The following is a 15,651-nucleotide window of genomic DNA, read 5'->3' on the forward strand; positions in this document are numbered from 1 at the left end:
TACAGGAGATACAGGTCATATTATACAGGAGATACAGGTTATATTATACAGGAGATACAGGTCATATTATACAGGAGATACAGGTCATATTATACAGACAGGAGATACAGGTCATATTATACAGGAGATACAGGTCATATTATACAGGAGATACAGGTCATATTATACAGACAGGAGATACAGGTCATATTATACAGGAGATACAGGTCATATTATACAGACAGGAGATACAGGTCATATTATACAGGAGATACAGGTCATATTATACAGACAGGAGATACAGGTCATATTATACAGGAGATACAGGTCATATTATACAGGAGATACAGGTCATATTATACAGGAGATACAGGTCATATTATACAGACAGGAGATACAGGTCATATTATACAGACAGGAGATACAGGTCATATTATACAGGAGATACAGGTCATATTATACAGGAGATACAGGTCATATTATACAGGAGATACAGGTCATATTATACAGACAGGAGATACAGGTCATATTATACAGGAGATACAGGTCATATTATACAGGAGATACAGGTCATATTATACAGACAGGAGATACAGGTCATATTATACAGACAGGAGATACAGGTCATATTATACAGGAGATACAGGTCATATTATACAGGAGATACAGGTCATATAATACAGGAGATACGGGTCATATTATACAGGAGATACAGGTCATATTATACAGACAGGAGATACAGGTCATATTATACAGGAGATACAGGTCATATTATACAGGAGATACAGGTCATATTATACAGGAGATACAGGTCATATTATACAGGAGATACAGGTTATATTATACAGGAGATACAGGTCATATTATACAGGAGATACAGGTCATATTATACAGACAGGAGATACAGGTCATATAATACAGGAGATACAGGTCATATTATACAGGAGATACAGGTCATGTTATACAGGAGATACAGGTCATATAATACAGGAGATACAGGTCATATAATACAGGAGATACAGGTCATATTATACAGGAGATACAGGTCATATAATACAGGAGATACAGGTCATATTATACAGACAGGAGATACAGGTCATATTATACAGGAGATACAGGTCATATTATACAGACAGGAGATACAGGTCATATTATACAGGAGATACAGGTCATATTATACAGACAGGAGATACAGGTCATATTATACAGGAGATACAGGTCATATTATACAGGAGATACAGGTCATATTATACAGGAGATACAGGTCATATTATACAGGAGATACAGGTCATATTATACAGGAGATACAGGTCATATTATACAGACAGGAGATACAGGTCATATTATACCAGAGATACAGGTCATATTATACAGGAGATACAGGTCATATTATACAGGAGATACAGGTCATATTATACAGGAGATACAGGTCATATTATACAGACAGGAGATACAGGTCATATTATACAGGAGATACAGGTCATATTATACAGACAGGAGATACAGGTCATATTATACAGACAGGAGATACAGGTCATATTATACAGGAGATACAGGTCATATTATACAGACAGAAGATACAGGTCATATTATACAGGAGATACAGGTCATATTATACAGACAGGAGATACAGGTGATATTATACAGTAGATACAGGTCATATTATACAGGAGATACAGGTCATATTATACAGACAGGAGATACAGGTCATATTATACAGGAGATACAGGTCATATTATACAGACAGGAGATACAGGTGATATTATACAGGTGATACAGGTCATATTATACAGGAGATACAGGTGATATTATACAGGAGATACAGGTCATATTATACAGACAGGAGATACAGGTCATATTATACAGACAGGAGATACAGGTGATATTATACAGGTGATACAGGTCATATTATACAGGAGATACAGGTGATATTATACAGGAGATACAGGTCATATTATACAGACAGGAGATACAGGTCATATTATACAGACAGGAGATACAGGTCATATTATACAGGAGATACAGGTCATATTATACAGGAGATACAGGTCATATTATACAGGAGATACAGGTCATATTATACAGACAGGAGACACAGGTCATATTATACAGGAGATACAGGTCATATTATACAGGAGATACAGGTCATATTATACAGGATATACAGGTCATATAATACAGGAGATACAGGTCATATTATACAGGAGATACAGGTCATATTATACAGGAGATACAGGTCATATTATACAGACAGGAGATACAGGTGATATTATACAGACAGGAGATACAGGTGATATTATACAGGAGATACAGGTCATATTATACAGGAGATACAGGTGATATTATACAGACAGGAGATACAGGTCATATTATACAGGAGATACAGGTCATATTATACAGGAGATACAGGTCATATAATACAGGAGATACAGGTAATATTATACAGGAGATACAGGTCATATTATACAGGAGATACAGGTCATATTATACAGGAGATACAGATCATATAATACAGGAGATACAGGTCATATTATACAGGAGATACAGGTAATATTATACAGGAGATACAGGTCATATTATACAGGAGATACAGGTCATATTATACAGGAGATACAGGTCATATTATACAGGAGATACAGATCATATAATACAGGAGATACAGGTCATATTATACAGGAGATACAGGTCATATTATACAGACAGGAGATACAGGTCATATTATACAGGAGATACAGGTCATATTATACAGACAGGAGATACAGGTCATATTATACAGACAGGAGATACAGGTCATATTATACAGGAGATACAGGTCATATTATACAGGAGATACAGGTCATATTATACAGACAGGAGATACAGGTCATATTATACAGGAGATACAGGTCATATTATACAGGAGATACAGGTCATATTATACAGGAGATACAGGTCATATTATACAGACAGGAGATACAGGTCATATAATACAGGAGATACAGGTCATATTATACAGGAGATACAGGTCATATTATACAGGAGATACAGGTCATATAATACAGGAGATACAGGTCATATTATACAGGAGATACAGGTCATATTATACAGGAGATACAGGTCATATTATACAGACAGGAGATACAGGTCATATTATACAGGAGATACAGGTCATATTATACAGGAGATACAGGTCATATTATACAGGAGATACAGGTCATATTATACAGGAGATACAGGTCATATTATACAGGAGATCAGGTCATATAATACAGGAGATACAGGTCATATTATACAGGAGATACAGGTCATATAATACAGGAGATACAGGTCATATTATACAGTAGATACAGGTCATATTATACAGGAGATACAGGACATATTATACAGGAGATACAGGTCATATTATACAGGAGATACAGGTCATATAATACAGGAGATACAGGTCATATTATACAGACAGGAGATACAGGTCATATTATACAGGAGATACAGGTCATATTATACAGGAGATACAGGTCATATTATACAGGAGATACAGGTCATATTATACAGGAGATACAGGTCATATTATACAGGAGATACAGGTCATATTATACAGGAGATACAGGTTATATTATACAGGAGATACAGGTCATATTATACAGGAGATACAGGTCATATTATACAGACAGGAGATACAGGTCATATTATACAGGAGATACAGGTCATATTATACAGGAGATACAGGTCATATTATACAGACAGGAGATACAGGTCATATTATACAGGAGATACAGGTCATATTATACAGACAGGAGATACAGGTCATATTATACAGGAGATACAGGTCATATTATACAGACAGGAGATACAGGTCATATTATACAGGAGATACAGGTCATATTATACAGGAGATACAGGTCATATTATACAGGAGATACAGGTCATATTATACAGACAGGAGATACAGGTCATATTATACAGACAGGAGATACAGGTCATATTATACAGGAGATACAGGTCATATTATACAGGAGATACAGGTCATATTATACAGGAGATACAGGTCATATTATACAGACAGGAGATACAGGTCATATTATACAGGAGATACAGGTCATATTATACAGGAGATACAGGTCATATTATACAGACAGGAGATACAGGTCATATTATACAGGAGATACAGGTCATATTATACAGGAGATACAGGTCATATTATACAGGAGATACAGGTCATATAATACAGGAGATACAGGTCATATTATACAGGAGATACAGGTCATATTATACAGGAGATACAGGTCATATTATACAGGAGATACAGGTCATATTATACAGGAGATACAGGTCATATTATACAGGAGATACAGGTCATATTATACAGGAGATACAGGTCATATTATACAGGAGATACAGGTCATATTATACAGGAGATACAGGTCATATTATACAGGAGATACAGGTCATATTATACAGACAGGAGATACAGGTCATATTATACAGGAGATACAGGTCATATTATACAGGAGATACAGGTCATATTATACAGGAGATACAGGTCATATTATACAGGAGATACAGGTCATATTATACAGGAGATACAGGTCATATTATACAGGAGATACAGGTCATATTATACAGGAGATACAGGTCATATTATACAGGAGATACAGGTCATATAATACAGGAGATACAGGTCATATTATACAGGAGATACAGGTCATATTATACAGGAGATACAGGTCATATTATACAGACAGGAGATACAGGTCATATTATACAGGAGATACAGGTCATATTATACAGGAGATACAGGTCATATTATACAGGAGATACAGGTCATATAATACAGGAGATACAGGTCATATTATACAGGAGATACAGGTCATATTATACAGACAGGAGATACAGGTCATATTATACAGGAGATACAGGTCATATTATACAGGAGATACAGGTCATATTATACAGGAGATACAGGTCATATTATACAGGAGATACAGGTCATATTATACAGGAGATACAGGTCATATTATACAGGAGATACAGGTCATATTATACAGACAGGAGATACAGGTCATATTATACAGGAGATACAGGTCATATTATACAGGAGATACAGGTCATATAATACAGGAGATACAGGTCATATTATACAGGAGATACAGGTCATATAATACAGGAGATACAGGTCATATTATACAGGAGATACAGGTCATATTATACAGGAGATACAGGTCATATAATACAGGAGATACAGGTCATATTATACAGGAGATACAGGTCATATAATACAGGAGATACAGGTCATATTATACAGACAGGAGATACAGGTCATATTATACAGGAGATACAGGTCATATTATACAGACAGGAGATACAGGTCATATTATACAGGAGATACAGGTCATATTATACAGACAGGAGATACAGGTCATATTATACAGGAGATACAGGTCATATTATACAGGAGATACAGGTCATATTATACAGGAGATACAGGTCATATTATACAGGAGATACAGGTCATATTATACAGACAGGAGATACAGGTCATATTATACAGGAGATACAGGTCATATTATACAGGAGATACAGGTCATATTATACAGGAGATACAGGTCATATTATACAGGAGATACAGGTCATATTATACAGACAGGAGATACAGGTCATATTATACAGGAGATACAGGTCATATTATACAGACAGGAGATACAGGTCATATTATACAGACAGGAGATACAGGTCATATTATACAGGAGATACAGGTCATATTATACAGACAGAAGATACAGGTCATATTATACAGGAGATACAGGTCATATTATACAGACAGGAGATACAGGTGATATTATACAGTAGATACAGGTCATATTATACAGGAGATACAGGTCATATTATACAGACAGGAGATACAGGTGATATTATACAGGTGATACAGGTCATATTATACAGGAGATACAGGTGATATTATACAGGAGATACAGGTCATATTATACAGACAGGAGATACAGGTCATATTATACAGACAGGAGATACAGGTCATATTATACAGGAGATACAGGTCATATTATACAGGAGATACAGGTCATATTATACAGGAGATACAGGTCATATTATACAGACAGGAGACACAGGTCATATTATACAGGAGATACAGGTCATATTATACAGACAGGAGATACAGGTGATATTATACAGGATATACAGGTCATATAATACAGGAGATACAGGTCATATTATACAGGAGATACAGGTCATATTATACAGGAGATACAGGTGATATTATACAGACAGGAGATACAGGTGATATTATACAGACAGGAGATACAGGTGATATTATACAGGAGATACAGGTCATATTATACAGGAGATACAGGTGATATTATACAGACAGGAGATACAGGTCATATTATACAGGAGATACAGGTCATATTATACAGGAGATACAGGTCATATAATACAGGAGATACAGGTAATATTATACAGGAGATACAGGTCATATTATACAGGAGATACAGGTCATATTATACAGGAGATACAGGTCATATTATACAGGAGATACAGATCATATAATACAGGAGATACAGGTCATATTATACAGGAGATACAGGTAATATTATACAGGAGATACAGGTCATATTATACAGGAGATACAGGTCATATTATACAGGAGATACAGGTCATATTATACAGGAGATACAGATCATATAATACAGGAGATACAGGTCATATTATACAGGAGATACAGGTCATATTATACAGACAGGAGATACAGGTCATATTATACAGGAGATACAGGTCATATTATACAGGAGATACAGGTCATATTATACAGGAGATACAGGTTATATTATACAGGAGATACAGGTCATATTATACAGGAGATACAGGTCATATTATACAGGAGATACAGGTCATATTATACAGGAGATACAGGTCATATTATACAGGAGATACAGGTCATATTATACAGGAGATACAGGTCATATTATACAGGAGATACAGGTCATATTGTACAGACAGGAGATACAGGTCATATTATACAGGAGATACAGGTCATATTATACAGGAGATACAGGTCATATTATACAGGAGATACAGGTCATATTATACAGGAGATACAGGTCATATTATACAGACAGGAGATACAGGTCATATTATACAGACAGGAGATACAGGTCATATTATACAGGAGATACAGGTCATATTATACAGGAGATACAGGTCATATTATACAGACAGGAGATACAGGTCATATTATACAGACAGGAGATACAGGTCATATTATACAGGAGATACAGGTCATATTATACAGACAGGAGATACAGGTCATATTATACAGACAGGAGATACAGGTCATATTATACAGGAGATACAGGTCATATTATACAGACAGGAGATACAGGTCATATTATATAGGAGATACAGGTCATATTATACAGGAGATACAGGTCATATTATACAGACAGGAGATACAGGTCATATTATACAGGAGATCCAGGTCATATTATACAGACAGGAAATAGATGTCATATTATACAGGAGATACAGGTCAAATTATACAGACAGGAGATACAGGTCATATTATACAGGAGATACAGGTCATATTATACAGGAGATACAGGTCATATTATACAGGAGATACAGGTCATATAATACAGGAGATACAGGTAATTTTACACAGGAGATACAGGTCATATTATACAGGAGATACAGGTCATATTATACCGGAGATATAGGTCATATTATACAGGAGTTACAGGTCATATTATACAGGAGATACAGGTCATATTATACCGGAGATACAGGTCAAATTATACAGGAGATACAGGTCAAATTATACAGACAGGAGATACAGGTCATATTATACAGGAAATACAGGTCATATTATACAGACAGGAGATACAGGTCATATTATACAGGAGATACAGGTCATATTATACAGGAGATACAGGTTATATTATATAGGAGATACAGGTCATATTATACAGACAGGAGATACAGGTCATATAATACAGACAGGAGATACAGTTCATATTATACAGACAGGAGATACAGGTCATATTATACAGACAGGAGATACAGGTCATATAATACAGGAGATACAGGTCATATTATACAGACAGGAGATACAGGTCATATTATACAGGAGATACAGGTCATATTATACAGACAGGAGATACAGGTCATATTATACAGACAGGAGATACAGGTCATATTATACAGGAGATACAGGTCATATTATACAGGAGATACAGGTCATATTATACAGGAGATACAGGTCATATTATACAGGAGATACAGGTCATATTATACAGGAGATACAGGTCATATTATACAGGAGATACAGGTCATATTATACAGGAGATACAGGTCATATTATACAGGAGATACAGGTCATATTATACAGACAGGAGATACAGGTCATATTATACAGGAGATACAGGTCATATTATACAGACAGGAGATACAGGTCATATTATACAGGAGATACAGGTCATATTATACAGGAGATACAGGTCATATTATACAGGAGATACAGGTCATATTATACAGACAGGAGATACAGGTCATATTATACAGGAGATACAGGTCATATTATACAGGAGATACAGGTCATATTATACAGGAGATACAGGTCATATTATACAGACAGGAGATACAGGTCATATTATACAGGAGATACAGGTCATATTATACAGGAGATACAGGTCATATTATACAGACAGGAGATACAGGTCATATTATACAGGAGATACAGGTCATATTATACAGGAGATACAGGTCATATTATACAGGAGATACAGGTCATATTATACAGACAGGAGATACAGGTCATATTATACAGGAGATACAGGTCATATTATACAGGAGATACAGGTCATATTATACAGACAGGAGATACAGGTCATATTATACAGACAGGAGATATAGGTCATATTATACAGGAGATACAGGTCATATTATACAGGAGATACAGGTCATATTATACAGGAGATACAGGTCATATTATACCGGAGATACAGGTCATATTATACAGGAGATACAGGTCATATTATACAGGAGATGCAGGTCATATTATACAGACAGGAGATACAGGTCATATTATACAGGAGATACAGGTCATATTATACAGGAGATACAGGTTATATTATACAGGAGATACAGGTCATATTATACAGGAGATACAGGTCATATTATACAGACAGGAGATACAGGTCATATTATACAGGAGATACAGGTCATATTATACAGACAGGAGATACAGGTCATATTATACAGGAGATACAGGTTATATTATACAGGAGATACAGGTCATATTATACAGGAGATACAGGTCATATTATACAGGAGATACAGGTCATATTATACAGGAGATACAGGTCATATAATACAGGACATACAGGTCATATTATACAGACAGGAGATACAGGTCATATTATACAGGAGATACAGGTCATATTATACAGGAGATACAGGTCATATTATACAGGAGATACAGGTCATATTATACAGGAGATACAGGTCATATTATACAGACAGGAGATACAGGTCATATTATACAGGAGATACAGGTCATATTATACAGGAGATACAGGTCATATTATACAGGAGATACAGGTCATATAATACAGGAGATACAGGTCATATTATACAGATAGGAGATACAGGTCATATTATACAGGAGATACAGGTCATATTATACAGGAGATACAGGTCATATTATACAGGAGATACAGGTCATATTATACAGGAGATACAGGTCATATTATACAGGAGATACAGGTCATATTATACAGGAGATACAGGTCATATTATACAGACAGGAGATACAGGTCATATTATACAGGAGATACAGGTCATATTATACAGACAGGAGATACAGGTCATATTATACAGACAGGAGATACAGGTCATATTATACAGGAGATACAGGTCATATTATACAGGAGATACAGGTCATATTATACAGGAGATACAGGTCATATTATACAGACAGGAGATACAGGTCATATTATACAGGAGATACAGGTCATATTATACAGGAGATACAGGTCATATTATACAGATACAGGAGATACAGGTCATATTATACAGACAGGAGATACAGGTCATATTATACAGGAGATACAGGTCATATTATACAGGAGATACAGGTCATATTATACAGGAGATACAGGTCATATTATACAGACAGGAGATACAGGTCATATTATACAGACAGGAGATACAGGTCATATTATACAGGAGATACAGGTCATATTATACAGGAGATACAGGTCATATTATACAGGAGATACAGGTCATATTATACGGAGATACAGGTCATATTATACAGGAGATACAGGTCATATTATACAGGAGATACAGGTCATATTATACAGACAGGAGATACAGGTCATATTATACAGGAGATACAGGTCATATTATACAGGAGATACAGGTCATATTATACAGGAGATACAGGTCATATTATACAGGAGATACAGGTCATATTATACAGACAGGAGATACAGGTCATATTATACAGGAGATACAGGTCATATTATACAGACAGGAGATACAGGTCATATTATACAGTAGATACAGGTCATATTATACAGGAGATACAGGTAATATTATACAGGAGATACAGGTCATATTATACAGGAGATACAGGTCATATTATACAGGAGATACAGGTCATATAATACAGGAGATACAGGTCATATTATACAGACAGGAGATACAGGTCATATTATACAGGAGATACAGGTCATATTATACAGGAGATACAGGTCATATTATACAGGAGATACAGGTCATATTATACAGGAGATACAGGTCATATTATACAGACAGGAGATACAGGTCATATTATACAGGAGATACAGGTCATATTATACAGGAGATACAGGTCATATTATACAGGAGATACAGGTCATATTATACAGGAGATACAGGTCATATTATACAGATAGGAGATACAGGTCATATTATACAGGAGATACAGGTCATATTATACAGGAGATACAGGTCATATTATACAGGAGATACAGGTCATATTATACAGGAGATACAGGTCATATTATACAGGAGATACAGGTCATATTATACAGGAGATACAGGTCATATTATACAGACAGGAGATACAGGTCATATTATACAGGAGATACAGGTCATATTATACAGGAGATACAGGTCATATTATACAGACAGGAGATACAGGTCATATTATACAGGAGATACAGGTCATATTATACAGGAGATACAGGTCATATTATACAGGAGATACAGGTCATATTATACAGACAGGAGATACAGGTCATATTATACAGGAGATACAGGTCATATTATACAGGAGATACAGGTCATATTATACAGACAGGAGATACAGGTCATATTATACAGACAGGAGATATAGGTCATATTATACAGGAGATACAGGTCATATTATACAGGAGATACAGGTCATATTATACAGGAGATACAGGTCATATTATACCGGAGATACAGGTCATATTATACAGGAGATACAGGTCATATTATACAGGAGATGCAGGTCATATTATACAGACAGGAGATACAGGTCATATTATACAGGAGATACAGGTCATATTATACAGGAGATACAGGTTATATTATACAGGAGATACAGGTCATATTATACAGGAGATACAGGTCATATTATACAGACAGGAGATACAGGTCATATTATACAGGAGATACAGGTCATATTATACAGACAGGAGATACAGGTCATATTATACAGGAGATACAGGTTATATTATACAGGAGATACAGGTCATATTATACAGGAGATACAGGTCATATTATACAGGAGATACAGGTCATATTATACAGGAGATACAGGTCATATTATACAGGAGATACAGGTCATATTATACAGACAGGAGATACAGGTCATATTATACAGGAGATACAGGTCATATTATACAGGAGATACAGGTCATATTATACAGGAGATACAGGTCATATTATACAGGAGATACAGGTCATATTATACAGACAGGAGATACAGGTCATATTATACAGGAGATACAGGTCATATTATACAGGAGATACAGGTCATATTATACAGGAGATACAGGTCATATTATACAGGAGATACAGGTCATATTATACAGGAGATACAGGTCATATTATACAGACAGGAGATACAGGTCATATTATACAGGAGATACAGGTCATATTATACAGGAGATACAGGTCATATTATACAGACAGGAGATACAGGTCATATTATACAGGAGATACAGGTCATATTATACAGGAGATACAGGTCATATTATACAGGAGATACAGGTCATATTATACAGGAGATACAGGTCATATTATACAGACAGGAGATACAGGTCATATTATACAGGAGATACAGGTCATATTATACAGACAGGAGATACAGGTCATATTATACAGTAGATACAGGTCATATTATACAGGAGATACAGGTCATATTATACAGGAGATACAGGTCATATTATACAGGAGATACAGGTCATATTATACAGGAGATACAGGTCATATTATACAGACAGGAGATACAGGTCATATTATACAGGAGATACAGGTCATATTATACAGGAGATACAGGTCATATTATACAGGAGATACAGGTCATATTATACAGGAGATACAGGTCATATTATACAGGAGATACAGGTCATATTATACAGACAGGAGATACAGGTCATATTATACAGGAGATACAGGTCATATTATACAGACAGGAGATACAGGTCATATTATACAGGAGATACAGGTCATATTATACAGGAGATACAGGTCATATTATACAGGAGATACAGGTCATATTATACAGGAGATACAGGTCATATTATACAGGAGATACAGGTCATATTATACAGGAGATACAGGTCATATTATACAGACAGGAGATACAGGTCATATTATACAGGAGATACAGGTCATATTATACAGGAGATACAGGTCATATTATACAGGAGATACAGGTCATATTATACAGGAGATACAGGTTATATTATACAGGAGATACAGGTCATATTATACAGGAGATACAGGTCATATTATACAGGAGATACAGGTCATATTATACAGACAGGTCATATTATACAGGACAGGTCATATTATACAGTAGATACAGGTCATATTATACAGGAGATACAGGTAATATTATACAGGAGATACAGGTCATATTATACAGGAGATACAGGTCATATTATACAGGAGATACAGGTCATATAATACAGGAGATACAGGTCATATTATACAGACAGGAGATACAGGTCATATTATACAGGAGATACAGGTCATATTATACAGACAGGAGATACAGGTCATATTATACAGGAGATACAGGTCATATTATACAGGAGATACAGGTCATATTATACAGGAGATACAGGTCATATTATACAGGAGATACAGGTCATATTATACAGGAGATACAGGTCATATTATACAGACAGGAGATACAGGTCATATTATACAGGAGATACAGGTCATATTATACAGGAGATACAGGTCATATTATACAGGAGATACAGGTCATATTATACAGGAGATACAGGTCGCAGGTGTGTGTGTGTGTATGATAATGGGGTGTAACTTACCGTAGCAGGGTGTGTGATGTGTAGAACTCCTAGTAGCAGTATTGTCAACGCTGTCTTCTTCATGATGACTCCTGACGGACTAACCAACTAGCCTCAATACACAATGTGTTTCTCTCGCTGTCTCTCTCTGGGACATTGATCATTCATCAATCATTACCCTCATCTGTCAATGTGGACCAACACACACACAGTGCCTGTGTGTGTTTCGGAAGTCCAGCTCAGTTGTTCCAGTAACTGACGAAACACACGAAAACCCACACACACACGCAAACCCATGCAGAAACAAACCTCTACACACACACACACGCACACGCACACGCACGCACACACACACGCACGCACGCACGCACACGCACACGCACACACACGCACGCACACACACACACACACACACACACACACACACACACACACACACACACACACACACACACACACACACACACACACACGCTGTCTTCCTCTGCATTCTAAACATTGTAAACATTCTAAATGTAAAGCATGTTGTCTGTCTTCCTCTGCTTTCTAAACATTCTAAATGTAAAGCATGTCGTCTGTCTTCCTCTGCTTTCTAAACATTCTAAACATTCTACATGTAAAGCATGTCGTCTGTCTTCCTCTGCTTTCTAAACATTCTAAACATTCTAAATGTAAAGCATGTCGTCTGTCTTCCTCTGCATTCTAAACATTCTAAACATTCTAAATGTAAAGCATGTTGTCTGTCTTCCTCTGCTTTCTAAACATTCTAAACATTCTAAACGTAAAGCACGTTGTCTGTCTTCCTCTGCATTCTAAACATTCTAAATGTAAAGCACGTTGTCTGTCTTTCTCTGCATTCTAAACATTCTAAATGTAAAGCATGTTGTCTGTCTTCCTCTGCTTTCTAAACATTCTACATGTAAAGCACATTGTCTGTCTTCCTCTGCATTCTAAACATTCTAAATGTAAAGCACATTGTCTGTCTTCCTCTGCATTCTAAACATTCTAAATGTAAAGCATGTTGTCTGTCTTCCTCTGCATTCTAAACATTGTAAACATTCTAAATGTAAAGCATGTTGTCTGTCTTCCTCTGCTTTCTAAACATTCTAAATGTAAAGCACGTCGTCTGTCTTCCTCTGCATTCTAAACATTCTAAATGTAAAGCATGTCGTCTGTCTTCCTCTGCATTCTAAACATTCTAAATGTAAAGCATGTTGTCTGTCTTCCTCTGCTTTCTAAACATTCTAAACATTCTAAATGTAAAGCACGTTGTCTGTCTTCCTCTGCATTCTAAACATTCTAAACATTCTAAATGTAAAGCACGTTGTCTGTCTTCCTCTACATTCTAAACATTCTAAACATTCTAAATGCAAAGCACGTTGTCTGTCTTCCTCTGCATTCTAAACATTCTACATGTCAAACCAAACCATGCAACGTAATGCTTGACCAGGGGATCCTCTGATCTCAGTGTGGACGTCTTTCACCAAACGTGAAGACCAGATATCCACACAAGAATAGTAATCAAACACTAATGTGCCCAACTGGGGACATTTTGTTGGTCCCCACAAGGTCAAATGCTATTTCTAGCGGGTTAATGATAGAATTAGGCTTAGAGTTAGAATTAGGTTTAGAGTTAGGAGCTGGGGTTCGGGTTATGGTTTCGGGAAAATAGGTTTTGGATCGGACTGAATTTCGTGTCCCTTCAAGGTTTGTTATGCAATACTGTGTGTGTGTGTGTGTGTGTGTGTGTGTGTGTGTGTGTGTGTGTGTGTGTGTGTGTGTGTGTGTGTGTGTGTGTGTGTGTGTGTGTGTGTGTGTGTGTGTCTGGATCTGACCATGTTAATGATTAAATACATTGCAACAGATTTAGACAAACACTTTGTCAGATAAGCAAAGCAGAGCCCCAACAACCTGTATAACTAGAGGGTTAGAGACAGGTCAGAGGTTAGGGGTTCGAGAGAGGTATAGAACACTGTCATATAGATAGAGAATAGATGTACCAGTATAGAACACTGTCATATAGATAGAGAATAGATGTACCAGTATAGAATGCTGTCATATAGATAGAGAATAGATGTACCAGTATAGAATGCTGTCATATAGATAGAGAATAGATGTACCAGTATAGAAT

At 35.9% G+C, this 15,651-nt stretch overlaps 1 protein-coding gene and 1 long non-coding RNA gene across 9 annotated transcripts in view; one reads left to right on the plus strand and one right to left on the minus strand.

The window, feature by feature from the left end:
* LOC127916355 (uncharacterized) overlaps positions 1-5,407 on the plus strand; it is a 7,778-nt gene extending 2,371 nt beyond the window's left edge. Inside the window, exons 3-5 of one of the 6 annotated variants that reach the window (XR_008094681.1) lie at positions 768-909; positions 4,127-4,195; positions 4,522-4,559. This is a non-coding gene — a long non-coding RNA (uncharacterized LOC127916355). The other 5 variants (XR_008094679.1, XR_008094682.1, XR_008094683.1 and 2 more) reach the window with 5 other exon arrangements.
* Positions 1-13,709, minus strand: part of cfi (complement factor I) — a 35,715-nt gene extending 22,006 nt beyond the window's left edge. For all 3 annotated transcript variants that reach the window (XR_008094675.1, XM_052497999.1, XM_052497998.1), the window contains exon 1: positions 13,542-13,709. Coding sequence is in view for 2 of the 3 variants with exons in the window: in XM_052497999.1 (XP_052353959.1) it covers positions 13,542-13,604 (63 nt within the window). In the remaining variant the exon portion in view is untranslated. The remainder of the gene's footprint in view (positions 1-13,541) is intronic.
* Positions 13,710-15,651: the final 1,942 nt, after the last annotated feature.

This window comes from Oncorhynchus keta, chromosome 35 (assembly GCF_023373465.1).
Source record: "Oncorhynchus keta strain PuntledgeMale-10-30-2019 chromosome 35, Oket_V2, whole genome shotgun sequence".
NCBI classification, from domain to species: Eukaryota; Metazoa; Chordata; class Actinopteri; order Salmoniformes; family Salmonidae; genus Oncorhynchus; species Oncorhynchus keta.